General features: G+C 51.0%; 10 protein-coding genes across 10 annotated transcripts; 5 read left to right on the forward strand and 5 right to left on the reverse strand.

Moving 5' to 3' along the window:
• Positions 1-895: 895 nt before the first annotated feature.
• GUITHDRAFT_99131 (hypothetical protein) lies at positions 896-3,843 on the forward strand (the record flags this gene model as incomplete). Its single annotated transcript, XM_005842271.1, has 8 exons — positions 896-2,656; positions 2,704-2,878; positions 3,010-3,053; positions 3,181-3,354; positions 3,398-3,471; positions 3,521-3,569; positions 3,643-3,730; positions 3,779-3,843. 8 exons carry the CDS (start codon positions 896-898, stop codon positions 3,841-3,843), a joined length of 2,430 nt encoding a protein of 809 aa, XP_005842328.1.
• Positions 3,844-4,007: 164 nt separating this feature from the next.
• Positions 4,008-7,005, reverse strand: VPS39 (vacuolar protein sorting 39; the record flags this gene model as incomplete). The annotated part of the gene is made up of 5 exons (XM_005842272.1): positions 4,008-4,091; positions 4,147-4,221; positions 4,266-5,712; positions 5,878-6,011; positions 6,121-7,005. 5 exons carry the CDS (start codon positions 7,003-7,005, stop codon positions 4,008-4,010), a joined length of 2,625 nt encoding a protein of 874 aa, XP_005842329.1.
• Positions 7,006-9,219: 2,214 nt separating this feature from the next.
• GUITHDRAFT_54513 (hypothetical protein) lies at positions 9,220-9,509 on the reverse strand (the record flags this gene model as incomplete). The annotated part of the gene is made up of 2 exons (XM_005842273.1): positions 9,220-9,328; positions 9,379-9,509. Coding segments are annotated over 2 exons (240 nt in total), but the record flags the coding sequence as incomplete, so codon positions are not given.
• A 1,480-nt stretch (positions 9,510-10,989) lies between these two features.
• On the forward strand, positions 10,990-12,348 carry GUITHDRAFT_131569 (hypothetical protein; the record flags this gene model as incomplete). The annotated part of the gene is made up of 7 exons (XM_005842274.1): positions 10,990-11,592; positions 11,646-11,681; positions 11,727-11,863; positions 11,897-11,974; positions 11,996-12,095; positions 12,153-12,270; positions 12,314-12,348. The coding sequence occupies 7 exons, from the start codon at positions 10,990-10,992 to the stop codon at positions 12,346-12,348; spliced, it is 1,107 nt and encodes a 368-aa protein (XP_005842331.1).
• A 438-nt stretch (positions 12,349-12,786) lies between these two features.
• On the reverse strand, positions 12,787-14,038 carry GUITHDRAFT_159083 (20S proteasome subunit alpha type 6). Its single transcript, XM_005842275.1, has 3 exons — positions 13,948-14,038; positions 13,085-13,671; positions 12,787-12,952 (listed from the first exon to the last, which is right to left on the reverse strand). Exons 1-3 carry the CDS (start codon positions 14,021-14,023, stop codon positions 12,857-12,859), a joined length of 759 nt encoding a protein of 252 aa, XP_005842332.1. The 5' UTR covers positions 14,024-14,038; the 3' UTR covers positions 12,787-12,856.
• A 698-nt stretch (positions 14,039-14,736) lies between these two features.
• GUITHDRAFT_49238 (hypothetical protein) lies at positions 14,737-14,994 on the forward strand (the record flags this gene model as incomplete). The annotated part of the gene is made up of 1 exon (XM_005842276.1): positions 14,737-14,994. A coding segment is annotated over one exon (258 nt), but the record flags the coding sequence as incomplete, so codon positions are not given.
• Positions 14,995-16,063: 1,069 nt separating this feature from the next.
• On the reverse strand, positions 16,064-16,861 carry GUITHDRAFT_83763 (hypothetical protein). Its single transcript, XM_005842277.1, has 2 exons — positions 16,281-16,861; positions 16,064-16,228 (listed from the first exon to the last, which is right to left on the reverse strand). Exons 1-2 carry the CDS (start codon positions 16,840-16,842, stop codon positions 16,209-16,211), a joined length of 582 nt encoding a protein of 193 aa, XP_005842334.1. The 5' UTR covers positions 16,843-16,861; the 3' UTR covers positions 16,064-16,208.
• Positions 16,862-18,332: 1,471 nt separating this feature from the next.
• GUITHDRAFT_160444 (hypothetical protein) lies at positions 18,333-20,480 on the forward strand (the record flags this gene model as incomplete). Its single annotated transcript, XM_005842278.1, has 16 exons — positions 18,333-18,378; positions 18,399-18,462; positions 18,518-18,769; positions 18,817-18,994; positions 19,044-19,162; positions 19,192-19,240; positions 19,292-19,351; positions 19,407-19,485; positions 19,534-19,619; positions 19,672-19,703; positions 19,758-19,855; positions 19,903-19,950; positions 20,001-20,113; positions 20,158-20,203; positions 20,257-20,308; positions 20,353-20,480. The coding sequence occupies 13 exons, from the start codon at positions 18,333-18,335 to the stop codon at positions 20,099-20,101; spliced, it is 1,212 nt and encodes a 403-aa protein (XP_005842335.1). The 3' UTR covers positions 20,102-20,113; positions 20,158-20,203; positions 20,257-20,308; positions 20,353-20,480.
• Positions 20,481-20,567: 87 nt separating this feature from the next.
• GUITHDRAFT_99139 (hypothetical protein) lies at positions 20,568-22,137 on the reverse strand (the record flags this gene model as incomplete). Its single annotated transcript, XM_005842279.1, has 4 exons — positions 20,568-21,135; positions 21,178-21,731; positions 21,776-21,829; positions 21,874-22,137. The coding sequence occupies 4 exons, from the start codon at positions 22,135-22,137 to the stop codon at positions 20,568-20,570; spliced, it is 1,440 nt and encodes a 479-aa protein (XP_005842336.1).
• Positions 22,138-24,407: 2,270 nt separating this feature from the next.
• GUITHDRAFT_99140 (hypothetical protein) lies at positions 24,408-27,364 on the forward strand (the record flags this gene model as incomplete). Its single annotated transcript, XM_005842280.1, has 16 exons — positions 24,408-24,555; positions 24,597-24,943; positions 24,985-25,024; positions 25,073-25,296; positions 25,342-25,413; positions 25,597-25,650; positions 25,695-25,747; positions 25,787-25,846; positions 25,957-26,113; positions 26,175-26,222; positions 26,298-26,345; positions 26,471-26,518; positions 26,564-26,612; positions 26,945-26,978; positions 27,145-27,196; positions 27,305-27,364. 16 exons carry the CDS (start codon positions 24,408-24,410, stop codon positions 27,362-27,364), a joined length of 1,494 nt encoding a protein of 497 aa, XP_005842337.1.
• Positions 27,365-27,574: the final 210 nt, after the last annotated feature.

Genomic DNA, 27,574 nt, shown 5'->3' on the forward strand with positions numbered 1-27,574 from the left:
TCATGTCTGACTGATGTTTCACTTGAGGCTAAAAGTTCTTGTTGGCTCCAAAGCTCCGGAGGCCGATCTTAGCTGTACCCACCCACCCTACCCTGTTTCTGATGTACCCCCGAAGCCCCTGAATACTACCCACCCATGTCATAGCTGGTGTGTCCAATTGACTATTACCACCCATTCCAAAGAATACTGAATCCGTCCGACCCCACCCCTGTTTGTAACCTCGAAATAACCGGTGGTCTCACCTCGTGCTGTCCGGGCACAGCGACATGGCGGGGTTGGCGCTGATGACTAGCGCCATGACGTTGATGTCGCTGCTCGCCATGCAGAGATCCGCAAGCCTGATCCCCCCTCATCGACCTGCTTTCATGCCTGCCCACCCCTTCTCCCGCCCCTTCTCTGCTATCCATCCCTCAGAAGGCTATTGTCGGCCCCCCTCGGCACCGGAAGGAGAGGGTTGTGGAAGGCAGGGTCTGGTGTCAGGTGCGCAACCTATCAAGGGTTTCTAGCTTCTCATATCATGAATGTACAGCACAAGCTGTGCCCCGGATAGTGCTGAGAGGAGGTGAAGGTCAAGCAGAGGCGACGGACGAGATGGACGAGGTGAGTGTCGGTTCTTGCCCCCTGCTCGCCAGATAGTCAAGTGATTCACAGAAACAAGCCCTCGAGGAGTTTGTAGAAAATGAGGATGCTGTCTTGAATATCTTGAAGCAAGCTTCCGATTTGAAGGACGAAGGAAACAGAGCATTCCAAACCAACGTGGTGGCTGCCATGGAACTATACACATCTGCGTATCTTCTCACACGTATAGATATGATTGAATCTTGCATGAAACGTCGATGGCTGACGATAGTTTACAATAGAAAATGTTCGGAACGAGAAGTTTACCAAGGAGATCATGAAGATACAGATTGCTTGTCTGACAAACAAGGCTCTGGCTGCGTTACAGCTGGAGAAGTACAAAGAGGCCTTTGCGTGCTGTTCTCTCGCTCTTGAGATGGAGCCGACCAACTTCAAAGCGCTCTACCGGAGAGCGTTCGCATGGAGGGGCTTGGGGAGCTTGCAGGATGCTCGAGATGACCTTGTGAGTGCCTTGCAGGTGCAGCCGTCGAACGAAGACGCGAGCTCAGCGTTGCAAGCCATCACAGCGGAGATGGAGCAGCAAGAGTCATCGATGAACGTCAACGCGGCGAACTCAGAGAATGTAAACATGGAAGGGGGGCAGGAGGAGGAGAACCTGTCGACCTCAAGCCTCTGTTCCTCCATCTCTTCTGCACGAAAGATCAAGCACAAGATCGCTGGGCTGCGAAACGAGGGAGCAACGTGCTACCTGAATGCTGTCCTTCAGACCTTGTTTCACCTCCCAGCTCTGCGGAAGGCCGTGTACCGCATCCCCACAGTTGAGCCGCAAGGCGGCGACCTGCCCTCAGTCTCTCTGGCACTGCAGCGACTCTTTTGGAACCTCCAGAAATCCCCTGCCCCTCAGTCTACGACCGAGCTGCTTGTGAGCTTCGGTTGGGACAGTGCAGACTCGCTGATGCAGCAAGATATCAGCGACTTCTGCCACATGCTGTTTGACATCGTGGAGGAAGGAATGAAGAACTCGACCGTTGAAGGAGAAATCACCAAGTTGCTAGGAGTCAAAGTTCAGTACACTGATAGTGTGGAGTCAGTCGGTTGGAGCAAGCAAAGAGAAGACGTGAGCATGGTCACTCTCTTACATGGCATCAGGGAGAGCAGAAACGTCCTCAAGTCCCTTGAGCTTCTCACCAAACCTGAGATCATCGAGGGGTACGACACTGAAGTGCATGGGAAGCAAACTGTTCATCGTACCTTGCGGTTCAAAGAGCTCCCTCCGATCCTGCTGCTCAACATCAATCGAATCGAGTTCTGTCCTATCGCCTTCGAGCCCATCAAGATCAACGACAGGTTCGAGTTCCCAGCCGAGCTCGACATGTCGCAGTTCACCGTGAAGGAGGAAGGGACCGAGAGCAGCTGCGCCATCTACAGTCTTTGCAGTGTGATCGTGCACATGGGGAGCGCGAACATGGGACACTACGTCGCCTACTGCAGGCCAGCAGGAGAGCAGGGGAAGTGGTTTTGCTTCGACGATGATCACGTCACAGAGGTAGCTGAGGATGAAGCTATCGAGAACAACTTCGGCAACGACAACTCGCCTTCTCTTCCTGCCGGCGGGATCTACATGCGATCAGTCTTGCAGAAGATGCGATCCGCCTACATGCTCTGCTACATTCGAACCGACTGCTTCGATCAAGTGATGAACACGACGGGGCTGGAGGAGGAGGTGCCACAGCACGTGAAGGAGGGAACTGCTGCAGCCGTGGGTTTCTCTCTCCCTATCTCCATCACGGTGCTGACTCCTGACGGAGAGTTCAGTCGGTTTGGAGAGGAAGAGGAAGATGCTGGGGAGGAGGAGCTGGAGACGATTGAAGGAGGCGATGTGCCAGTCAACGATACGTTGGCGGGGGAGAGGAGAAGGAGAGTTGTGCGAGGGCAGCCGATCAATTTGACCATCAGCTCACCGGAGAGCAAGACCGTCGCTCACATTCTCAACGATATGGTTCTCGCTGCGGACTCAAGCGGCAACCCCATCCAGCCACCTAGCGTCCAAGAGTTTCTTGGAGGAGAAGTAGAGCAGGTGAGCAAGGTCCGTTGCTCGAGGGTCGCGACCTCACCCGCAGACAGGTTCCTCTGGCAGCCGATGCCAACGCCATGGCAGACGAGGGGAAGGAGGGAGAGGCCAGGAAAAATTCGTCGGAGATAGCTCCTCTCGAAGCTCCGAGCTTGAAGCTCTGCTTGACGTCTGTGCGAAATCACATGATCCAGTGCATCTACCCGGAGGAGGAGCGAGCATCTGAAGGTCTGATAACGTTTTCCTCTTCTCGCCACCTCCTCTTCCTCTCGACTTCCTTCAACCCCCTTCCTGTCTCCTGCTCTCTTTCCCCTGTACCTTTCCCTTCCAGTCTCAATCCTTTCTCACCTGCATTCCAGTTGATGTCTCATTCCTCTTGCGAGCCGAGTGGTACGACGATCAGGTAAAGATGGAGAGAGAGGAGAGAAGGAGAAAGGCTGGCGGGGAGGTGAAGGGAGAGGGGGAAGGAGAGGGTGAGGGGGAGGGTGAGGGAGGCACCTTGAGGGAAGAGAATCATGGTTCTCCTTCAGCCGCAGGCAAACAAGGTGCATGTCATGCACTTCGAAGTAGATCCCTCGAGTGAAGGAGACGCGGAGCTGATGGGAGCGACTCGGCGAGTGGTTGAGAAGGCGGCAGCTGGAGGCGAGTTGGCGTACAGGCGGTTCGGCGACCCCTGTGTCTTCACCTTGTACCAGCAGGAGACGGTCTCACTCCCCAGCTGCTCCCTCCAGCTGATCAGGTTGGCAGGTGCGATCGGCGAGGAGGAGAATCGCGTCCCTCCTGCGGCTGCCGGACGAAAACTTCGAGATCGCGTGGGTCACGTGAGAAGCTGCTGGCCCTCTTGCTGGCATCGCTTAACATGTGCGGCAGGTGGGGAAGAGACCCTGTATTCATGATCAACGAGGACGATCCGATCTTGGTGAGACCCTCCCTGCTCTCCCTGGCTGCTCTCTCTGGTAGTGGCGTGATTGCCCTCGCTCACTCTCTCTCAGCCTGACGAGCGTATCCTGGCTCAACACTGGCTCGGTGTGCTGCACCGGGACGGGGGCGAAGGACCCGAAGCTCAAGACTTCTGGGCAGGTTTGTGGGGTCACGTTGAGCATGAGAGGAGCTGACGCGAGGACGCAGCGACTGCCAGTCTGGTGCAGGGAGGGAAGACGACGCAGGCAGGCGTGAAGATGCGGGCGGGATAGGAGGGCGTGTGGCAGCCAGCGGTCTGGTGTAACAAGATGTGCAATAATGGCAGGAGGCTGGGTGTGTCTTGGATGGAGGGAGAGGAGGAGGAGAATATGTAAGATGAAGAAGCTGTGAATAGAAGTCAAGTACCAAGCCTCGAGTCTCCTCCCTCTCTCAAGTCTCAATCCCACGGCTGCTCCTTGAAGTTCCTCCCCGTCGCTGGACAAACATTTGGATCTGTCTTCTCGCCCAGCAGCACCACCACCTGCCCCAACTCTGTCATCACCTTCTCCTTACAATCTCTTTCCCTCCTCCCCTACATTGTTAGGGTAGACCATGAACGCGCTCGTCCCGATGCGCTTCTGACTCGCTTTGCATCGCTTGCCGCTGCTGATCTGCTGCGACGTCAGCTCCCTTCCTCGCTCCTCGTCTCTCTCACCACCACTCGCCGCGCTCGTCGTTCAAGGCATTCCTCCGCTACCTTGAGATGATCTGCCTTGAGCAACGCCTGCGCGATCTGCAGGCTCTTCCTCTGCTCGCTGTTGGCGCGCACGACGCTCTCAAAGAAGGGCGTCAGCGATCGCAGCGACGTCTCTGCCGGCAGAATGTCGAGCGCCTTTGCCGGGTCCATCCGCTCGAAGTGGCGCGACATGAGGGAGAGCGCCTGCATGGTCATGGGGGCTGAGGCGTCGGGGGGCTTGAGGAACACCTTGAGCAGGTCGATGTACACATCCCTCCCTCCTCCCCCTCCTTCTGTCGCTGAGCTGTAGTGCCTCATGCAGTACTCCTGCGCGAGCTGCATGTCCCCCAGCCTATGCGCGTAGATGCTGAGCGCCTCCTCGTGCCTGCCGAGCTTGGAGAGGATGAGAGCGCGCTCCTCGTAGAGGTCCACCATCGGCAGCTTCGACAGCAACTTCTGCGCATCGTAATGCCGCGAAGTCTCAAGGAGGTCCAGCAGATTCTTCCTCCTCGCTCCCAGCGCCCCTGGCTCCTTCCCAGCCCCACAACGGGACCCCGCAAGCCCCTGGGCTGCCTGCCTGGAGGTGAAGGCGTGCTTGAGCCGCTGCACAGCATCGAGGTAGAGGAGCGCGAGCTCGTTGTGGTACTGCGATCGCTCTTCTCCCTGTGCGATGATGTGCTCAAGGAAGCGAATGCGAAGCTCTCCTCCCCCTCCGTCGCTTCTGCTCTTGTCGTGCATGACCTCCTCATCGAACACCTTGAGATGCGACAGCACAGTGTCGATCGGCATCTTCCTCCCAATCTTCGACTTGATGAAGATTTCCAGCCCCTGCTCGGGGTCAGCTCGCAAAACCCACCGGCTGAACTCCAGCAGGATCGGCAGCTTGTCTTCCTCCAGGCTCTGCAGGTACTCCACGGTAGGGAAGACGCCGTGAAGAGGATGCTCCTCCTGAGGCCCCTGGCCATGCTCCGCTAGCAGCTCCAGCGCCCTGCGGTGCTCCTGGTGGCTGTGAAAGAGCGCGACGAGCTCGTGGAACATATCGTAGTCCCGCAGCAGCCTCTCGCTCTCCTCTAGCCTGCAGGCGTTGAGCCCCTGCAGGAAGCCCAGCACATTCTCCGGCTCTGCTCGCACCAGAGCCTTCAAGAGCGCCGTGTCTATTGCTTCCAAGAGGGCAGGAGAAGGATCAGAGGGCGGGGAGGAGGAGGGGAGGGATCGTTTTCTGACATTCTTGAGGTACTTGATGAGAGATACTTGTGACCTCAGCAGCTTGTGGCCCTTGAGCGAATCTTTCACCTCCTGCGAGCACGTGCGAAAGTCTTGGGCAGCATCGAAGCCGTCGGAGAGCTCAGGGAAGAGAAAGAGAACATTCCGCGGGTCCAACGAGTCACATCGCAAGAACAAACCCATGGCCTTGTCATACTCCGACCTGCAAGGCTTCATCATCATCTCCTTCATCATCATTATCGTCTTTTTCTTTGACATGATCAACACTTGTGAAACATGTCATCACATTCTCCTCTACCTTCTATTCCATCACCGTCACCACCACCACCACCACCTCCTCCTCCTCCTCCTCTTCCAGTATCTTTACCTTGCAAACAACATCAGGCCGTACGACCGATACACTGCGTTGCATTTGCTCGCCACGTTGGGATCTGTCTGGTGACAGAGGTCGCACAGAGCCAGACAAGTCTCGAGCTGCTGGCTCTCTAGAAGCGCATCAATCTGCATGTCATACATTCAGTTTACCCCCCCCCCCCCCCCCCCCCGCCCCTTTCTCCTCTCCAACTTCCGTCTCCCTTGCACTATTACACAACTCTTGTTGTCAGCTCACCTGACGAGACATGGTGACAGGTCGGAGGCGATAAACGCAGTTGTTAGCAACCACGAAGACAGACATGCTGGCATTGCAGGCAAGCATGTGGCTCGCTCGCAGGGACAAGGTCTGCACAGTCGTCTGCGTTTCCATCAGCTGAACCTCAACACTCTTAGGAAGCGCTGCGATGAGGTAAGGAAAGAGATATCCGATCATTGTGGGAGGCTCCGGCCACTTGAGACCATACTTGCGGGATGGCCTTCCCTGTGAGTCTTGGAACACGTTCATGTTGTCTCGTCCTAGCAGCAGCTCCTTGTTGTTGGGCAGGCAGAAGATGGTGGGGGAGGCTGTGTTTGAGTCGAACAGCTCTTTCTCTGTTCCTGAGCTCAGCGACACTATCACGTACTTCCTTCCTGAGGCAACACAGAGGAAGTCACCACACCAGGCATGGCATCTGATCGCATCCGCAAACTTGATTTCCCGCCAGTCTACAAAGCCATCACCATCCCACCGGAATAGAGCAAGCCTGTTCTTCATCGCGCAACATAGCAACGAACGGGTCGGATCGTACAGCAATGAGAAGTTCGAAGTTCCCCTGGTCTTCAGTAGCTGAGCCTTCAGGTCTAACGTGCGCAGATCGTTCACTTGTACCGTATCCGCCGTAAGGATGAGAATCAAGCCGAGCTCCACTGAAACCTTGAGCTGAGAAATGCTCGACTTGGTTACCCTTCTCACTTCGATCTCTTCGAACTCAACAAGATGTCCACCTTCTTGCTCCTGCAGAATCACAACAATGCCTTCCTCTGTCCCAACAATCAATTTCTTGCCCCAGGAATCAAGCGCTGTGATCTTATAGTTGCTCTTTTTGAGGACAGGTTCGATATGAAACGCGCTATGTACCATGGCACTCCACGGCTAATAATGTAGAACAGCAGAAGCTTCTGATTTGTAGAAAGGAACACAAAAAGAGCTCACGTTGATGTTGTTAGTTGAACTGCTGGAAGAATGTACCCTTCTAAGATTCGCTCAGTGCGTGTCAATGTTTCATACCGTTGGATCAGGACCAGTCAGTTTGTCTCCTCGTCTGTCTTGATACATTGAAAACTCAAAGAGACCTGGCTTCCGATCAAGCGCGCTCAGATAGCCTCACTCCTCCTCTCCTCGCCCATATCCTCTGCTCTGCTCTGCTCTCCTCTCTTGGCATCGTTCCCTCGCCTCCGTCTTTGATGAGTAGCGTCATGCAGGATCCGGTTTCGACTTGCGAGTTGGTGAACCACAACTTTGAATTCTATACTAAAATTTCAAATTATTATGTACATTTTAAAACTATAGCCTTTCAGGAGTCGGGCTTGCCGCAGGCCACAACCCGGGCGGCCGCGTCACTCGGACCCGGACGGTCGGACCCGGCCTCGGACTCGCCGGCCCGGCGGGACACTGAGCCGCTTCCGATAGATGAGAGTTGTGATGTGAGGAAGTTTATTCAATGATTATCTTGACTACCGGCGACAAGCAAACGCCGGTGCTAATCGTTAAAAGTGAAAAAATTACAAACATGATCCATTTGTTCAGAGTACAACAAACTGAAGTAAGGCAGTGCAGTGCGATTGGGTTCAGTTGCACATCCAACACGAGATTCTATCATCCAACTTTCGCTCTGCCTGATGCACTAGAGCTTGATAGCGCTGAGACAGTTGCCCGGCCACTATCAAGCATCGAACATGAAACCGAGATATCAGACAACCCCGAAATGTTTCGCTCCAAGCTTGGGCCAACCGACGGGCTCTGGCCCAAAAGGGCATCAAGGTCCAATGTTTGACTGTCAAGGCGCCCTTCAATCTGCCAACACTTGTCAGTCCAAAATGCGTCTGTAAGCGTAAACTTACGCTCGGAGGCTCGTCTAAAGATTCCAGGATTCCAGATCCGTGAGCAGGGTCGTTGTTCGTTGGTTCGGCTTTGATTGACACTGTGTTGTCTGGATGAGCATTTTCATCGATCTCTTCGTATTTGTTCGAGCTTAAACATCCATCGTGGTCCACCCCTGGGCTGTAAAGCATCATGGAGTCCAAGCGGTCAGCCTTGATGGTCAAAGAATCTGTTCCGAGTGGAGTTCCAGCAGACAAAAGCTTGTCCAGGCTTCCAGAGGAGGCCATATGGTGACTTGAACTGGAACCCTCCTCATGCAAAGAAGTGTTGCTGACAACATCGTCGACCAACTTGTCGGGATCTTCAATTGGTTCTACAGGCAGGGGACTGTAAACGAAGTTGGGATAAGAGACAATTTAAACAAGCCTTCAAATTACGTACCCGTCCTCGATCTCCAAGAGCGTAGGTTTTTCATGTCTTGATGATTGTAAATTCGTAATTCTCAAGGTGTCTCTCCCTGTCGTTGCACTCTATCCCAAAATATCAATACAAGTGGTTCCAAGTTCATTCAACATACCTGTTTGGATACTGAAGCCATTAGCGACTCAAGCCATTCATCAGTCTGAGAATAGTCGTTGGGTCTTGGCAGCGTTGGGCTGGTTTCGTTTGCAGCTTTGTTGTCCACCTTGAGAGGCAGCATTCAAAACAAACGCATGCATTCCTTCACAGTCTTATCACCATCAATCTTGCTCGCTTGAAACGCATAGGATTCTCAGATCCATCCAGTATTTGTTGCATGGATTTGTCGTTATCGATGGAGGCGATCCCGATAGATTGACAAGCCTTCATGAGAACCTCAAGCATTTTGGTGAGCCTTTGTTCCAGAACCTATCTTGAAAGTCAAGAGCCATGATGCACTTTCTACGAAGCTCACCTCTTGTCTCTGCTTGCTCTGCATCATTTCAGTAAAGATAAGCTGTTTTTCAGCTTCTTTTTGCTGCAATGCAGCCTCAAGTTCCTTGTGTTTCGCCCTGAGGCATATTTCAAAAACAATTTCACAGACTTGACCTAAGGCTCACTTCAAATCTTGAAATTCAGCCATCAGCCTGTCAGTCTCGCATTTTTGCCGAATAGGATCCTTTTCGAATCCGGGTCCACTGGCTACTTTCCTCTTAATATCCTTGAACAAATGTTCATTGCCTTTCCTTGTGGTAGATTATGAGTGACAATAATTCGGGGGGAAAGAAAGTACCTGAACATAGGATGCGCAAATTCACACGTTTCTGATTCTTGGGAAGTTTTGTGGAACCCATAAAGATTCAACTGGCGTACAAAAGACGCGAAGTTGCTATGTTTGAAATATCTAACAGACATCTTTCAGGTTCCATTCAAGATCGTTAGGAAAAATCATACCTTGGGAGCACCTGTGTTGCAAACAAAGAGGGATTGATGACAATAATGCTGTCTCCGGTGCTCGACCACGCCACATATGGTGCTGCGGTCTGGTCATCGAGCATCATGGCCAACTTGCCAATGAACGAGGGAACATTCTGCTTGCTATCGTCCATGCTCATAAAATCGTTGCAACCTTTCTTGTTGTTGATTTGCGATCCGCCTTCTTCGAGTCCAATATGTTCAATCCAAGCCAATTGACCTTCAGCGTTTGTATTCAATTCTTCAAATGATAGCTAAAAGCAAAGGAAAAGTCAGAACAGAACTGGCTGGGGTCTAAGAATTGATCAAAGCATAAATTGACACAGCAGCAGGCAGCAGATCAGGGATTTTATGTCAAAAGACGGCAAATCATGGAGACAGAGAAACACAAAGACTGCCAGAATATCGCGAGGGGAACATACGCCAACACAGGTAGCACGAGATAACTTTAAATGGGAATATGGTGGGTGTGCTCGTTAGGCCATAGTTGGGCACGAGATCTTCAGCAGAGGCTAAAGTCGAGAGACTAGAGGAGGTAGAACAGTTGATGCAGTCCCTCAGTTTGAAAGAGGATGAGGGTATGGCTTTTTCTGCATGAAGGATAATTCCCCTGATCATCATAAGTGATGTATCGGGAGAGACCAAAGAATTGTTGCAAAAGTCGTATGTTTCATGTAAGAATTGTGCGTGATATTAGATAGAAAGTAGATAGAAACGAGACAGACCGAATGCAAGGAAGTTTTCACAAAACAAAGCTTTAGCAGTCTCGGCTGAATATCAAGCTGGTTAACACATCCTTCAGTGCTCAAGAGGACAGAAGACAACAATGAATGCGATGAAAGGAGACAGGTGGAGACAGCAGCAGCAGCAGCAGCAGCAGGAAGCAACATGGTTGCGGTGTTGGCGGTGAGAAGGAGCAACGAAAGGAGGCGATGAGCGGTTGGTCAGCTTGGCGCCGCCATACTTTGTGGCCGAGGGTCGTGCGAGGCGGTCATAGGAGCCCTAGGAGAGTCTAGGAGCACCACATATAGCGTTATATGAACAGTACTAAATGTGGTCGAATATCTTTATATGTACTGGTTCAGTACTGAGACAACCAGTATCATTCCTCTCACTGTTTGTATTTTAAAATATTTTCTTTACAAAATCTACAAATGCAGGAGCAATCGGTATTGCATGAACAAATTTTGTAAAGAGGTTTATTTAAATTTAAAAATGTCATATAGAAGCTGCTGAAGTTTAATAATTCCTTAATAAAGTATGCCAGCAGGTGCTCGTACAAAAAATTTGGAGTGATTTGAAGAAAACCACGAGGGAGCGGCAGAGATCTGAGGTTCAAACTGATTGCCGTAACATTGAAAAGATTTATCTGTTCGCTCAACATATTTCCTTAGACCGTTTAAATTTTAGTCATTTTCGGTAAAATGTTCATCAAGGTTCAAACTTGTTTTTAGAATCAAATTCTTATTTAAATGTATTTAAAAATACAAAGGGTTTTAGAAACCACTCCCTTTCTCGGTGTCTGCCATCTCTGTGCTCCCAGTTGTTATTCTGAGGTGAACTTGCTTCGCTCGGTCGGAGGAGGCGAACATGGGGTGGGGGGCGGGGTCGTGCCGTCCTCGTCTGCCTCCTCTGCCTCGTCTTGTCGCTCTGGCCATGTTGTTGATGAGCTGTCAAGCAGCTCCGATCGAACCTGATCAGATCATGATCTTGTTCCATGCTCCAGATAACATCATGAGATCTTTCGGAGAGGACTCGATGACTATCAATAGCCTGTACGCGCAGAGACACGGGTTTGCTTTCAAAGTCATCAAAGATGTAGTTGTTGAAGACAGAGATGTGACGTGGTCGAAAGTCAAGATCCTCGCGAGAGAGTTGTCACCCATTCTTGAAGGAGACGACAAGAGCAGGGTCAAGGTTCTGTTGTGGCTGGATAGCGATGCAGTCTTCACAAACTTCGACTTCGATCTGTTGTCTCTATGTCAGAAGTTCTTTGATTCAAGCTTTCATTTGGCGCTCTGTAAGGACCTCAGTATGCCACGAGACTCCGGCATCACCTGTGGTCCAGTGTGCTTCAGTACAGGATCCATTCTCCTTCGAAGGGATGGATGGACTGCACGATTCACGCAGAGTTGGTGGGATTCGGGAGGGGAGATGCAGCAGTTCCTCTTTGGGAGAGACCATGAAGAATCGGTATGAGTATGAAGTACTTCGATCGTGGGGGAGATTAAATTGATGGGCTCCAGGTGTTTGCCAAGTTGTATGAGAAAGATGCGATGGGGGTAAGTTGCATAGTGACGAGAGTGCATCTCACGAGCAAACTGAAGGTCAGAAACAAGACCATGGCTCTGAGGCCCACAGAGTTGAACTCTGTAGCTCCCTTTCATGAAGGCCATGAGCCTGCCCAACCGATCATGCATCTTGCCTCGGAGCCCAGAGAAGTCAGGGAGTCGGTATGGGTCAGGTCACCCCCTCGACTTCTGACTTGGCAGGGCAGGTCTTCAGCTATCTGCGAAGTCTTATTGCCAGCAGCTCTAACGGAACATTGTAACCGGACTTGTCAAAACCAAGACAGGTGGTAATCCTTTGTTTCCAGGATCCTCAACATTTCCCACGCACTGGATCAGAATCGACTAGATGTCCTCGTAAAGCAAGGATATGAGAAAGCGTGGGCGAACAGCCCTACTGATCCTCATGTTACCATTGCTCGTTGTCTCACGTTCTAGCTGCCTCATTGTGTGGTGTTTGAATAGGTTGCTACTGTCTTGGCGGCCAAGGAGCGTCAAGGAGGAATGAAGGAGAAAGCAAGAGAGTTGTTGCTCCAAGCGATGAAACTTGCACCGGGTGATCCAGATGCTGCGGTGATGCCTGGTAGTGCTTGTTGCCACGGGAAGGCTGACATCAGGCACGGCAGATCAACTACGGGAGTTTGCTTGGATCACAAGCTGAAGAAGGAAGCAATAAAGAACAAGACTGGTGTGAAGCCGCAAAAGTTTTCCTTCATGCTTCACAGCTGGTGTGCTGGGACTGAGGGAGGAGGCTAGTATGCTTACAGATTGACATTCTCAGGTCCCTTCTTCAAGGCAGGCAGGAATGCTCTTGAGAAATTCAAACCAACGCTGTGCAGAAGAGAGACAGGTATCCTGACCATTTTCATTCCAACAAAGTGAAAGGAAACAGAATCGGCTTTCAAGAACTCAAAGATTCAATGTTGGGCTCAAGGCATTGATGCTACTGATTTTGATTGCATCTATTGCCGTTATGTTTTATTGGAAAGGTAATGCTCACATACAGACCGATTTCAAGGACAAAAGGAACCAGGGTCTGAATATGAATAATAAGGGCAAAAAGGGGAGGTAGGAACGTGTACTTGGCAAGAATCAGAATCCGAAGAAATCTTTCATTAGATTGAGAAGTACATCGACAATCAAACTGCCTTCACCAAAAAACGTTTCGCTTAATCCCTCTCACTAATTGCGACAAGATGCCTTTCGATTTCTGCCTCATCCAACTGCCTGAACCTTCCCTTGTTGTCCTTGTTGACCACACCAACCTGGAAAGCATCAGTCAATAACTCAATGCTTGAATCAACAATCAGGATCATCCTGTCAGGATGCAACACACTTATCAAAGAGGCAGAGCGACTATGGTCACACTGAAAAAGAAAGAGGAAACGAAATCTCACCTCAATGTCTGAGCACTTGAAGTCAGCTGACAAGACAGATTGCAGTACTGTAATTGCCATCTGAATGGTCTCATCATATGAAAGCGTAGGGGAATTCTTCAACTTCTTTTCCAACATATTCTTGGCCTCAAGATCCTTTTGACCGGCTGCAACTGCTTTGTACCCCAAATAATGGCCCGCGGGATCGCACATGAACAGCTGAGGACCCTTCTCATCATCCATTCCACATAGCATCATCGTAACACCATATGGGCGCATACCAGCATGTTGCGTGTAGACTTGGTTCATGTCAGCAACTCGCTTTGCCAACACCTCGGGAGGCATGTCGTATCCATACTTGTATCTGAACTGCGCTGCTTCCTGGCGCACACGCTGAATTTGAGCACGAGCATCCGCTTGGTGTCCAGTCTGCACGCATCCTATAGTTTCTGTAACTCTGTACATGTGCGTGACTGACGAAGGATCCAACAGCTTATCCTGTGAGTGTCCTTGCGCAACTTTCTTCTGCGTAACAATGCAAACGCTATCTGCTCCCCGAACACCCACTGTGGTGATACCCGCTGCCTTCACTGCCTTGAAAGCATACTCTACAATCAAGGTTAGAAATAACAAAAATAAAATCAAGTCGTGGAGGATCGCAAAGCATCACAAAACGTGCTCAAAACATTTCAATCTTTCGGTATCAGTTCAATTTAGGAGCACCACCAACAGATTCAGCGGTACTGTTCACCAAACACACATGGAATGGTGTTGAAAAATGCATCCAAGCATAAAGAACCGAAGACATGACATGACAAGGCAAGGTGAAGCAAGACAAGAGCAGAAAGGAACAAAGCGTCTCGTGCGATTAGCTTGCTGCTCACCAATCTGGTAGAGTCTTCCTTCAGGCGAGAAGACAGTGATGAGCCTGTCATACCCCGACGAGCTGTTCCGCGACATTATCCCGCGACACCTGTCCTGGCACCTCAAGCGTAACGGTTCATGTTAAAATATAACTGTAATCACTACCGTGATTATCGTGACCGTAAGGCGGCCCGGCCCGGGCATCTCGGCCGGCCCGGCCGGGCCGGGTCCGACGCTCCGAGTCGGATCGGACTGCCTCAGGCTGGTAAGCGAGTCGCGGCGCGGGCGGCCCCTCGGGCAGTTACTTTGTCACTCCGACTGTCATGCATGATCCTCATGTCTGGATGCTTCAAGTGGGTTTCACATCCGACAGGCTACCGCACCCGGTCACGAGTCGTGACGGTGTGCGGCTGAGCCCGGGACGGGCCGGCCCGCCAGTGTCGCCGGAGCCGGGCAGCCTGGGCCGCTGACGGCGTCTCTAGGCTGCCCCGGCCCGGAAAGAAATCCTCGCGCTGTTGGCTGCCGCTACTCCTCGCCTCCACTTGTTGTTCTCCTCTACAACTCCCGCCCTGTTGGCTGCCGTTGACCACCCCCTACCCCCTTGTGAGCCTTGTGTCTCAGGTAGATTTGAATTACTACCCCGGCTCTTTCCACAAAGACAGTATCAACGATCGGGGTTAGGGGTAGGGTGATGTACCCATACCTCCAGCCCCCGAACTGCCTATAAAAACCATGCTGTGGTGAGCTAACGATCATCAAACATGTCCGGAAAGGCAGGCAAAGGAGCTGCAGGAAGAGGAAAGTCCAAGGGAGGCAAGTCCGTCTCCCGCTCCAAGAAGGCAGGACTTCAGTTTCCTGTTGGTCGTGTGCACAGGTACCTCAAGAACGGCAAGTATGCTACCAGAGTCGGTGCGGGAGCTCCCGTGTACCTTGCTGCCGTGTTGGAGTACCTCTCTGCTGAGGTCCTCGAGTTGGCCGGCAATGCCGCCCGTGACAACAAGAAGTCTCGCATCATTCCCAGGCACGTTCAGCTTGCTGTCAGGAACGACGAGGAGCTCAACAAGCTTTTGGGAGGAGTGACCATTGCCAGTGGTGGTGTTCTTCCTAACATCCATTCTGTTCTCCTGCCCAAGAAGAGCAAGAGTGCTGAGAAGAAGTCTGATTAGAACGCTGATGCTTTCTTATTCTGCTCCTAGGCAGACAAATCAAAATCACTAGAATGTAAAATAAGATCTGTAATGAAAAGAGAACCTTGGATTCATCTCCTTCTTGCCGCTCTTTACTTCATGTCTCACTGGATTCACATGCTAAGTGTGAAACCGAGATCTAGAGATGGTCCTGGCCTCATGGTTGGTGATCGATTTTTTGATGTGAAGCAGTTCCCAAATAGGAGATAGGTCTTGACTCTCGGCAAATATGGTTCAATTTCAAGTCAAAAGACAACCAGCGGAGAACCATAGAATGCAAGCCGAGCATTGGCTTACCACATGTAACATTCAGCCAGGCAGAAGATTGCTCGGCAACGTGTCATACGATTCGATACAACTGGAGCTGTCTTGATATCCATGCCATAATGTCTCACAGGCTGTGGCACGCAGTTCGAACACAGCAGAGTGCAGCTTGTCATTTGATGACTAGGAGGTGCTGTAGTTGGCAGTAGCAACATGTCAACTAAAGGCAGTAGCAATATGTCTACCACAACAGTGTCATCACTTGATCCAACCATTACTCTTCATTACTGTGGGTTGGCAGTGATAGGAGGTTCAGCTCTAGTCTATGCAACCTCGATTAGGTATGCTGATTGTTCCTCCAGTACAAGATAAATCTGACGTTGAAGGTCATACTGCGCTAACTAGCATGCCGACCGTCGCTTGTAGTCAGTCACTGGTAGTCAGTCCTCGGGACGTGAGCGTAGGAGTTGGGGCAGCCGCATGGTGATTGGATCGAAAGTGATACCGCGGCGTGATTGTGACCGCTGATCTACATCTGAGGCTTCAAAAGGCGATTTCCCTGAGGAAGACAGTTGGCACTTGCAAAGCATGAATGAAGGTGGTAGTTGTAGTTGTTGCCACGTCCTTTCTAATTCAGCGTGAAGCAGGTTGTGACAGAGATGCACCAGTAAAAAAGTGAACATTTGCAAATTCAACTTGATTTACCAAGAGGAATAATCGACAACAAAACGAGTACGGCAACCATTCCCGCAGTTCTCTTCAAAGACATTTACAGTACATTTCTTGATCAACCCAAGATGTGTATATACAGATATGGCGACAGATTGTGCTTATCCCGCAAAGGTTGCACCTGGCAAAGGCATGTAAGTATTTGATCGCCATAGATCATACTCTCGACTCACCATTGTATCCAATGTTTTCCCTCGGTACATCGAAGAAGTTGATGTAGATTCGATTCGCAGGAATACCAAAACTCGATAGAAGCTTAGTCAATTCAGCTGAAACTGCCTTGTTATTGGCCTGGTTGATCGCACCGAGAGAATAGCAACATCCAAGAGCACAAGGGGTATCTTCACCACCCCAGATCATATCCATACCATCCGACACGCACACTGCTACATACGACTCGGGCTTGCCTAGACCCTTAGCAAGAGCTGAGCTAGCAGCTTTCATGAATTCTTTCTTTTTATCACCCATCTTAACATTGGTGTTGAGAATCAACGAGGGATCTCCAGCGCAAATTTGTCCTGTTACCGGATCTATCCCACAATCCTTGGGAATCGGAAATCCTGTTCCGCCAGACAAAGACATTCGCAAGGAAGGAGCATCTGCAAGCTTTCTGGCAGGAGCTGTCCTTCCACCCAAGACTGTCGGGGACTTGGACGGGACGAGGAAGGAGTGGGACGAGGGCAGAGTCGCGATGGCAGCAGTTGCGGCCAGGAGAAGGACACGGGGGGACGCCATGGACGGAATGGAACGTTGTGCGACCTACCCACCCCAACCATCCTTTAGAGAGGAGGTAACATTCCATAAGCTCCAAAGGTTGGGTGCAAGTACCGGTCATTTACCCGAAAAAACGATTTGATTTCCCCAAAGGGTCCACGAACCTTTCGGAATAGGGGTGGGGTCATCAGAGATTCAGTCTAGCAGGGCTCATTTGAGCAAAGGTTGGTGGGGTGGGGTAATATTTGCATTTTAGCTCCTGGTACAGGGGGGTGGTGGACATAGGGCTGAAGGGGTGGGACGATCGGGGCGGGGTAGTTGAAGTCAGCGTGCACGAGACGCTGACCTTTTTGATATTTAAAGATAAAACATTATTTTTAAACTTTGGTTTATTGTATATTTCAAAAACATTTTGTATTTAAAACAAAATATACCTATACTTTTCTGGTATTCAGTAAAAACATAAAAGGTTTATTTTCTACAGCAATTTGTATATATGTTTTATCCAGTAACACAATTACAAGTGAATATTTTAAATGGCCCCACCAATGGCAATCGGAGCAGCAGGCATACGTGCTGTATGAAAGATGCTGCTGACTACCAACATTTGTTAGTCCAAAGTTGAGGCGAGCTTGAAGCTTTCGTCTTGCGGAATATTTCAGAATTGAAGAGCTCTGTTTGCTTCAAAATACATCGAGACATTTCAACATTCATCTAAAACCAGAATTGAGGGTCAAACGTGGACCCCTCACCACCGCGATTTTGACTGTCATTCACTGGCAAAACAATGGGTGGGGGTAGTACTACAAAGAGTCGTTTCTGATTTGACCCCACCCCCTGAAGTGGAGGAGTAAACGGATATGACGAGGTGGTGGGTGTACAAGTAGTCGGACATGGGGTAGTAGAATAGGAAGTAGTAGCTGAGAAGGAGGGTGGGTATGGAAGTTGTGGGATATGCGAAGGTGGGTGATGAACGGGGGGTAGGTAGTTGTCAAGTTGGCGTAGACGTCAGTACAATTTTCAGTTTGTTGGGTATTTGATTGGACAAAAGTTTCAAATATCTACTCAGTGTTTGAAATTTGGGAAATTTCGTTCCAGCGAGCTATTTTTACTCACAAAGCAAACAGATGCCAAGTTGATTTGCGCCATGGATCCTCTGCGACAGGGTTGCAGGGCCATGCCGAGGACAGCGGCAGCATGAGCTGAATACGGTAGATGGAAGTGAGGTTATGGCAGGGAGATGTAGACTCCCACATACGTGCAAGCAGCCTGATAGGTTTGAATGAGAGTGAGAGGAGTTCAACGTGATGCAGGGATTTTCTTTGCCACAAGCTACGATATGTTCCAGTCGAAACAGCCATTGTTCAGTGTGGCATGAAGCACGTCTGAGGTGAATGGAGTTGTAAGAAAGGACGCAGACTTAGAAACGTGCAATTTTTTTGGGTTGTCTAGATATATGCTTGTTTGTTGATTTCATAGTGTTGTTTTCTGATTGCTTTGTCGCAGGAAACATGGCTGATACGTCCGTTGGTATTCATTACTTCGCCATGTATCCTGGTTTCTCATGGCACTTTCAGGAGAAGCAACTGAAGTTGATGCCGAAGCACTGAACTCCGAGAATGTTTATTGGATCGATTACAGGTTAATTTTTGTATTTGGACGGAACGCGTTGCTGAAAACGTGCTTTCGTGTCCAGGAAGGATCGCAACTTCTTGGGAAGTGAGTTGAGGTCTGGAAGATTCAAAATCACCAAGTTCATCCATGCAAGGCAAGCATGCATGATTTTCGACGAGTTACGGAGTTCCATATGTGTAATGTTGTGCATCCCCAGTGAGGTGTCATCTGTTGGATTGGTTTGGGAGGGAAGAGACAAGAAGAAGAACAACATGCGTGTGGCAATAAAGACCCCGAAGAATCCCGCAACTCCATCTGACTGGCCGTCAAACTGGTAAAAGACAAACGCACGTGAATTATGTCTGTGACCGCGCTGTTCAGGATCAAGGAGTTGAAGGGTCTCATGACTTTTTCCAAGCTTGTGCATCCAAACATCATGAAAGTTCACGGAGTTTATGATGAGAAGTGCCCTACTTCCGGTGGCTTTGGCAAAGCTGGACAGCATATCCCATACATAGTTTTGGAGCATTGCCCTTGCACTGACCTGTTCTCTTTCTTGGTTCGTTGCTTAATTCCGAATCTGTACAAATGTGACACCTTGTTTTCAGGAGAGCAGAGGTGCATTTCCCATGCGTCTCGCACGTCACTACTTTCTCCAACTGATGAATGGTGTGAAATACATTCACGACAAATCCACTTCTCACAGGCAAGCCACGTTTGCGTCAAAGTGTAGGGTAGTAAACGACTTATCAACAGAGATATCAAGCCTGACAATATCATGCTTGACAAGTGGCTTACGCTCAAGGTATCATTCAAGTATTTGATTTTGGTTCTGATTTGTTCTCATTGCATCTAGATTGGAGATTTTGGATTCGCCCGTGCTGGAGATCAAGAGAAAGGGTTCAGATCCGTTCTGGTACCTAGATTGATTGTCAGACTTCGATGTGCTTTGACAGATTTTCTTTCTTAAGGTTACCAAGCTTGGAACCCCAGAATATCGTGCACCGGATATTTACATTGATACTCCTGGCTCCAATGTTGGAGGCACAGGTTTGTCTCGTTGAAGCCAACGCGGTCAGGAAGGCTTATATTTTGCAGACCACGATCCACGTGCTCAAGACATTTGGGCTTGCGGTGTGACCCTTTTCGTGCTTCTCTGCAGATGCTATCCGTTCGGAAGGAAGGTGTGTCTCTTGTTATCTTCGATGAATGTCAATGGTTGTAAATTGTGTACAGGACTCGAGAAGAGGATGCAGGCAGTTTTTCAGGTGAAGCCAACAAGCTCACACCAATTTTCTCCCTTGCTCACAATGTTTTTGAAGCATGTTGGATTCCGACAAGGATGAGAAGTATCCACCTACCCATTTGAACTACTGGAACACTTCCGATCACTACCTGATGGGCAATGTCACTCCCGGAGGTAGTCAACTTAATTACGGATATGGCCTTGTGAATTTTTGTATGTAGACATGCGAGCTATCATTCAGTCTCAGGAACAAGGCAGTGCTGGAGGAGGTAACACATGGCATATCGACGTGATCTGTATGTTGATCGAGGATGCGAAGGTGCCGCTTGCATCGACCTCTTGAACCGAATGTGGGACTGCCGTACCAAGAGGCGCATCACCTCCAAGCAAGTTCTTGAGCATCCTTGGATCGAAGGCTGAACCTCTCCCGAGGTAACTTGAAGATGTGCCGCACGAAAGGATGATTTTCCATTCAGAGTTGAGGAAGTTGAAGACCAGCTCAGGGAGTTTGTCGCTGGAAAGGTCTTGATAAGAATTTCTTGTGTTTTGTTATCTCATTCCTTGCTTTTGTTCAGCTCAAGCCCGACGAGAGCATGCTTCTTGGACAGATGTTCGCTCTCAAGCCAGGTAAACCTCTATAATGAGTCCCTCACATCTCAAGCCTGTACCAGGCACGGATCGTATGCTCATGGAGGTCCACAACTCGTAAGAGGGACACACGGCTAGCCGAATAATGGCGAACGCAGTTTTGTCGCAAGAAGTATTTCTATGCGTTAGATAAACATTTGATTTGCTACTGATTGTATGCGACTACCTGAGGGTTCTTATGGTTTGGAGTTTGTTTACATTTTACAATTCCTACTCACACCCATTCCTTTGAGTCTTATCAAGCTCCTCCTGTCGAGCTGCTTGCAGCGTCTGGCGTTTGCCAGCGCGACAGCTTGTCTTTCACTTCTTGCAGCGCCGTAGTCAAGTGCAACTTCACGATGGCGAACCAATCTAGGCACTGAATTCGAAGTCGCTGCCATGACGTGGCAACGAGCAACGAAAGCTTGTCAGCACTCTCCGAGCACGCATGGAGCACTTGCGATGCATTCGTGCTCTTCAAAATTTCCTCCAGGCCCTGCAGACCGCATGAGGAAGAATGCCTTTCAACTAGATCGGCTTGCTGAGATGCGCTCTCATTGGCCTGCCTCTGCTGGGCAATCAGACTCTCCTCGAGCTCCAAAATCTTCTCCTTCAGCGAGTGAATCTCATCTCTGGCATTTTCCAGCCGCTGGTTATCGTCGATGCTCTTCTCCTCCAGTATCTTCACTCTCTGAATCAACTCCATCTCATGGTTGGTGGCATTCTGTTGCCTTTCCTCAGCAACTCTTTCCTCTGCCTCCGTTGCATTCACGTTTGAAATCTCGTCGTCGCCCTTCTCAATAGACTTCGCCATGGATGGTTTCAATCTGGCGGCTCAGTGAGATCAAAAGGAAGGAGAGAACACTGACCTGGCGTTTGCTCTTGCTAACGCTAACTCTCGAGCTTCTTGCGCCCTGATGATGATCTTTTCGAGCTGCTCAGTCAATTGGTTAGCTTTCTGAGCACTCTCCTCGTCTATCTCCGTGTATTGCTCGCACTCAGCTTCATCTGTCTCGGCGTTGTTGCTCGTGACTTGCTTCACATCCACGTTTGAACCGCTTGCTTGCGTCATGGAAAAACTCTGCGGGGATGCTTGTGTCTGGCTCTGCTCTTGCATCCCAGAGGAGACACGCAGATCCACTTGTGGACGAGGACCTGTAGCAGAAACAACTTCTTCCTCCTTATCTCTGATTATATTCATGCCCTCGTCCGGCTCTCGCCCTTGCCCTTGCCCTTGCTCCTGCTCCTGTTCCTGCTCCTGTTCCTGCTCCTGTTCCTGCTCCTGCTCCTGCTCCTGCTCCTGCTGCTCTTGATCATACCACTCGTTTGAGTACACCACTCTGGGTACTGGCTGCTCGCTCTCAATCTCTATCCTTGACGCTTCAACCACGAGCACGTTATTCTCCATACCATCCTTGTCCTTCTGTATGCAGCCGTCAAACGAACCGACACGCGGTAGGGTCAAACCTTGACGTCAAAGCTTGGATCACACAGCCACTGCTCATCAGCTACAAACTTGAACTGCCACTCGGGTCAACCAGAGGCAGCCAACGTCCTCCACCCACCTGATACTCTCCCGGGGGCAGCGCAAGCTCCTTCCTCCAGATCTTCTGGTTGGGGTCGACTAGCTGCATCTCGATCGGCCGCCAGTCGTTCCAGCTTCCTCGGATCTCACACCTCTTGACGTGGCTGCCGAGACGGAGGTCGATGCTCTTCTTCACTAGGCCATGGAACTCCTGCTCTCCTCCCCGCAGCACCAGCAAGCCACTCATGTGGTGCACTAACGTGGCGCTCACACCGAGGAAGAGCAAAGACGCGTACAGGTTCATGCTTGAGGAGAAGACCGCACCACACTCAGAGAGATCAAGGGGAGTGCAAGCTGCCCGACTGATTTCAAAACAAGCGAAACTGCAAATAATGCGGTCAGCTAACCGGGCTTTGAATGAAATTGTGAATTTGCGCATGAAATATAGACCCTTTCAAAGTATCAAAACCTCTCTATCTCTGCTGAAAGAGTCATCCTACACATAGGCAGCCCCAGACTCTTGATTCTCGCTCTGACTTCTTCCATCCAGCTGAAATCCTCTCGTCCTTGTACACTATTTTACAGGTGCCGTAACAACGCTTGAGCTCTATCCTGCGGGGAATCTCGCTAAGACACAGGTTGAATCTTGTCTTCAGTATTGTTTTTAATGTCAGACGTGATGATCGGGTAGATCCTTCTGCTTCAACACCCCTTAAAACCTCCTCAGTGTATCCTCGTCAATAGCATAGAGGACTCAAGAAATGCAGGGAAGAATCTCCGCATCTTCATCGCATGGAGCGGGTTTTAATGACTCGTCTCCTCCTGGTCTATGTTTTCTTCAATTTTCATCCCTCAGTTCCTCGCTCTCTCATCCTCCTCTTCCCCTCTCCTTCTGCCTCCTCTTCGTCGCTACTGCATTCCTGGCGGCGTCCCTATATCCCCTCAGGGGGACCACCCCACCCCTCCACGTACCAGACCTACCCCCGTTTATCCTACAACCACAGAGGGGTAAGGTTGTACATCATAGGTTATGAGCCGAGGCCGCTACTTGCTGACCATCTTGAGCACTCAGTCACACGGTGGACTGCGGCCCGGCGGACTCCCGGCGATCCGTCCGTCACCCGGTGACCGGCGATACCAGTGATACCCGTTGACTCGCCACCGGTGACGAATCTGCTTGACGACGGCCGAGCCTCCGATTCAGGCTCGGACGGTTCGCCGCACCGGCGGCAGTCACGGACGGTCGCGCCCGGCCGGGTGACTCGCCGGTGCGGGCCCGGCCTGGCCCGCAGCCTGAGGTGACTCATGAGGGGGATGAAGGGGATGCATAAATGATAAAGCAGTATCGATATACTCGAAGGCAGTACTATCATGAGTCTCATATTACTCGGAATAACGCCAAGTTAGAAAAATGGAGACAAGGCATAACAGAAGAATCAAACGATATTGCAAGAGTGTCAGCAAAAACGTCTCGGTTGGATCACTATGAAAGATACATCGACACCGTGGTGAGACTAAGCGAGATCCTGTTCGAACACAATTCATGATTGTCAAAACAAGTTCGCACGCCTGAAGATGGATAACTACATCCACAAACACAAGGCGATTGATACGTTCTTCAAGAAGATGAAAGGCAATGGTTCAGATCAAAATCCAATAATTGCATATGGCGATGCATCATTCGGTTGTTGTAAAATGGATCAAAAGGCGATGTCAGAACTTCTTCGAGGTGACGGCAGTTGAGGAATACAGAACGACAAAATGTTGCAATCAATGTCATCAAGAATTGTATGATTTGAGACGCAAACAAATCAACAAGAATGGTATACTTGCTGACGAAGTGTCAGTTGTGCGGGGTTTGAAATGGTGCAGATCCACCAATTGTGTTCAAAACCGTATCAAGTCTCGTGATGTCAATGCTGCTATGAATATTCTATTGTGCTACATGTCTCTACCAGCACGACCAGATTTTCTGAAACGGCCTTGAATCACACATGGGTCTGGTTATACTTCAACCTGTTCTTCATAGAAAGGATCAAGTACGAGTCAGACACAAGGAAATATTGGCGCCGTGGGTCTTCCATGATCCATAATTTCGACGGAGAATTTAGAATTTTGAAATTTTATGTTTTGTGTCGTTTAGCTAATAAAGCGGTAAGATGGGGGCTGCGAAATGAGATGGGGAGGGGCGAGAGAGGAGGAGAGGGGGGGAGAGGAGAGGGAGGGAGTGCGAGCGAGGAGGAGAACAAGCAAGAAGAGGAAGGGAAATGAACCTGGTGCTCAAGTAGGAGATAGAGGAGGAGAGTGCGCTGTGAATGCGCCATAGGTCACGGATCGTTCACTATTTTCTTTCGAAATAGGTGGTAGTGGTTGCGAGGAGAGAGGAAGTGGCTTCGAGGAGAGAGCGACTCAAGTCCGGCATCGTATCCGCCTTCTCAATCTAACTCATGCCTTGTGTTGCATTGAAGGTTCAAGATGCAGGCAGGAGAACTATGAAGAGATACCCCGCAAACAAGTGGTAAAGACACCTGGTGTTTCGGCCATGCCCGGCATTGAAAGGTGAGAAGCAGCTACATGCGAGCACAGGCTCACTTACATGCAGACGTGTCTGATCGTCCTCATCGCACTCTCGTTCGCTGCCTCCAGCTCTTCCTGGGCATAGCCGTACCAGGGGTCACCATGAAGGCTTCGTGGATAGGAGCGTGTCCCTTCCGGAAACGTTGTGATCATGCGTGTCATAGCGGAGAGATGACGATGCCTCAGGGTCTTTCTTCCTCCAAGCCCTCCTCGGCGCCGTCACCCTCACTGTCGGCCATGAGAACCGCAAGTTCATTCGCTGGGACCCGATGCCTTCTGCCTTTGCTGCTCCCTCCTCCTCCAAGACAGCGTTCTGTCCTGCTCTTACTGGGAGAGCAGAGCAGCTGGCTTCGAGTTGTGCTCTTTCTGTTTCCCCCCGCCCTCGTCACCTCGCCTGCTCGCCTCCTCGTCAAGCTGCCATGAAGTGCTTGATCTACAGCATGGTCGCGCGCGAGAGGAGGAGGGAGCCGCTGCTGTCGTCGTCGTTTGTCGTCGTCGCCTCCAACGCCTGCACCTTCTGCTCAGCCAGCAAGGTCTTGCTTGCTGTCTCCTAGTCCACCTGAACCAGCACCAGGATGAGGCCGAGCGCGAGCTCTACCCCGACGACCTCACCAGTGAGGGGACGAGGGGGGCATGGGATGGCTGGCTTGACTGTCCTGCAGGAGAGCTGCTGGATGACCTGCAGGCCTGGGGCAGCAGCAGAGGGGGGAGAAGAGGATCGAAGTCGACGCAGAGAGAAGACGAGAGCGCCATCGCTTTCGTCGACGAAGTTTTGTCCTCGTCCCGTGCAGCCGGGGAACAGCTCAAGGAGGAGGAGGAGAAGGAGGAGGAGGAGGAGGAGAAGGAGGAGGAGCCTGCAGATGCTAGCGAGGCTTCAGAGGAGGAGGTGCCATGTGACGAGACTCTTTCTGTCGGTCCTGACGCCGAGCAGGAGGACTTTGAGCTCGAAGCGTTTGCAACTGTGGGCGGGAGGTATGACTCGGAGCTGTTGGCACTGCGAAGGGTATCGATCCTTTATCCTTCATTTTCTTCTCCCTTCCCTTCCGTCTGCTTCTTCCTGTCTTCCCTTCCCTTCCCTTCCCTTCCCTTCCCTTCCCTTCCCTTCCCTTCCCTTCCCTTATTCCCTTCCCTTCTCGCTCTCCTTCTCGACCTCCTTCCCGTGTCCAGGGTCTTATGGGTATGGCAGGAGGAAGACCTGATCCTAGCAGCTCCGTTTCAGGAGGACCTGCAGCGTGTCCTGGTGAGGCCTCCTCGTCAGTTCTTGCTCGTCCTCACGTGGTGCAGGGGGGGATGGGCGCTGAGGAGCCATGGAAGGTCATCGCTAGTGAGAGCCTGGGGTAGGAGAAGCCGCCTCTGCTCCCCCTGACGACCTGCAGGTCCAAGTCGTTCGGAAGGGAGTGGAGGAACGTGCTGACGAAACTGAACAAGGAGCTGAGGTGAGAGGGGAAGTTGCGACAGGGGAGGAGGCGAGGAGGGAGAGGCGAGGAGGGGGGACATCTTTTCGTCCTGACTTGTTTCTTCAGGATCCCCGGAAACAAGATTTCAGGCACGATGAAAATGAGGAGGAAGAGGGGGATGAGGAGGAGGCGGCAGGGGAGGAGGAAACGGGAAACAGAGGCGAAGGGAGGAGGAGGAGGCTCACAAAGTTTGCAGACATGATTACGCGCTTCTCGGGTCTCCTCGCCGTGAATCCTCAACGAATCGTGAGGAGGAGGAGGAGGAGGAGGAGGAGGAGGAGGAGGAGAATTTGTGATGTATCGGCAGGATGACTTGAAAGCCCTTCTCACTGACCGCATGGAGTTGTCACTGAAGGTAATTGGAGCTAGGGAGACAATGGGGGAGGAGGACCAAGAAGGAGGGAGATGAGAAGTTGACGAGCTGTTGCAGGAAGTGCGCTACATCCTGTCTCGACGCCCTTCGCTGCTGTCGTACGAGGTGCCGCAAGAACAAGAGAGGGAGGGAAGAGAACACGAGGAGGGAGGGAGGGAGAGGAGGCGGGGGGGGGGGGGGGATGTGGAGGAGGAAGTGGAAGGAAGGGTATGTATCTAACAGAATGTCAGGTTTGGGGAGAACGAGGATTCGAGGCCACGGTACAGGAGCTGCTCAAGGTGAGGAAGAGGATGAAGAAAGGATTCAGTTTGACTTTGAGTCAGCTCGGGATAAAGAAGAAGCATCTACAAATCGTCTTGATGAATTTCCCCGGTAACCTCCCTGAGCCTCTTGCTCCTCCTCTTGCTCCTCCTCTTGCTCCTCATCCTCCTCTTGCTCCTCATCCTCATCCTCTTGCTCCTCCTGCTCCTCATCCTCATCCTCTTGCTCCTCATCCTCTCGCTCCTCCTCATCCTCATCCTCTTGCTCCTCCTGCTCCTGCTCCTGCTCCTGCTCCTGCTCCTGCTCCTGCTCCTGCTCCTTCTCCTCCTCTTGTTCCTCATCCTCGTTGTCGTGCTCCTCCTCCTCGTTTCCTCTCTTCCCACCCTCCTCCTCCTCGTTTCCTCTCTTCCCACCCTCAGTCTTGTTACGTTATGATCTTTCAGGTGTCTTGACCGTCAAGCCGAAGACTATCATGAGGTTTGACTCAGTGGCTCCCCTCCTCCTCTCCTCCCATCATTTCCTTCTCTCTCTGCTCTGCTTCTCTCCCTCCCTCCCTCCCTCCCTCCCTCCTCCCTCCTCCCTCCTCCCTCCTCCCTCCTCCTTCCGCTTCCTCCCTTGCTCCTGATGTAAATCTCTTCTACAGCGTTGTCGACGTTCTCTGCGATGAGGATAGCGGTGGTCTGGACATCGAGAAGGTGAAAAGCCTCCTCCTCCCTTCCTCTTCCTCTTCCTCTTCCTCTTCTCTCTCGCCTCCCTCGTTCCCCCTCCTCGTTCTCGTCCTCTCCCTTCTGAAGTTCCCTCAGGACTTTCTGCCCCTCGTTCGCAAGGCTCCTTGGGTGCTTCTGTTCGACCCTTCGAGGTAAAGGAAGACGAGGAGGCAGAAGATAATCGCAGGAGGGGAGGAGCAGAGGAGCGGAGGACGGAGCGAAGGGACTTGACTGTAGGAGCAGGGAAATCGAGCCAGTGGTCGAATGTCTCTTCTCACTAGAGGTAAAAAATATGCTTCACCTCCTCCTCTTCCTCCTCCTCCTCCTCCTCCTCCTCCTCCTCACTCATCATCATCATCATCATCA

Source organism: Guillardia theta, assembly GCF_000315625.1.
Source record: "Guillardia theta CCMP2712 unplaced genomic scaffold GUITHscaffold_1, whole genome shotgun sequence".
Classification (NCBI taxonomy): domain Eukaryota; class Cryptophyceae; order Pyrenomonadales; family Geminigeraceae; genus Guillardia; species Guillardia theta.

Coding starts and splice junctions, on each gene's coding strand:
- GUITHDRAFT_159083 (XM_005842275.1), bottom strand. CDS start 14,023: ATGTCGCGGAACAGCTCGTCGGGGTATGACAGGCTCATCACTGTCTTC. Junction 13,672..13,947: donor AGGAAGACTCTACCAGATTG/GTGAGCAGCAAG, acceptor CCTTGATTGTAG/AGTATGCTTTCAAGGCAGTG. Junction 12,953..13,084: donor TCAAGTGCTCAGACATTGAG/GTGAGATTTCGT, acceptor GATGCTTTCCAG/GTTGGTGTGGTCAACAAGGA.
- GUITHDRAFT_83763 (XM_005842277.1), bottom strand. CDS start 16,842: ATGGCGTCCCCCCGTGTCCTTCTCCTGGCCGCAACTGCTGCCATCGCG. Junction 16,229..16,280: donor GGAAAACATTGGATACAATG/GTGAGTCGAGAG, acceptor TGCCTTTGCCAG/GTGCAACCTTTGCGGGATAA.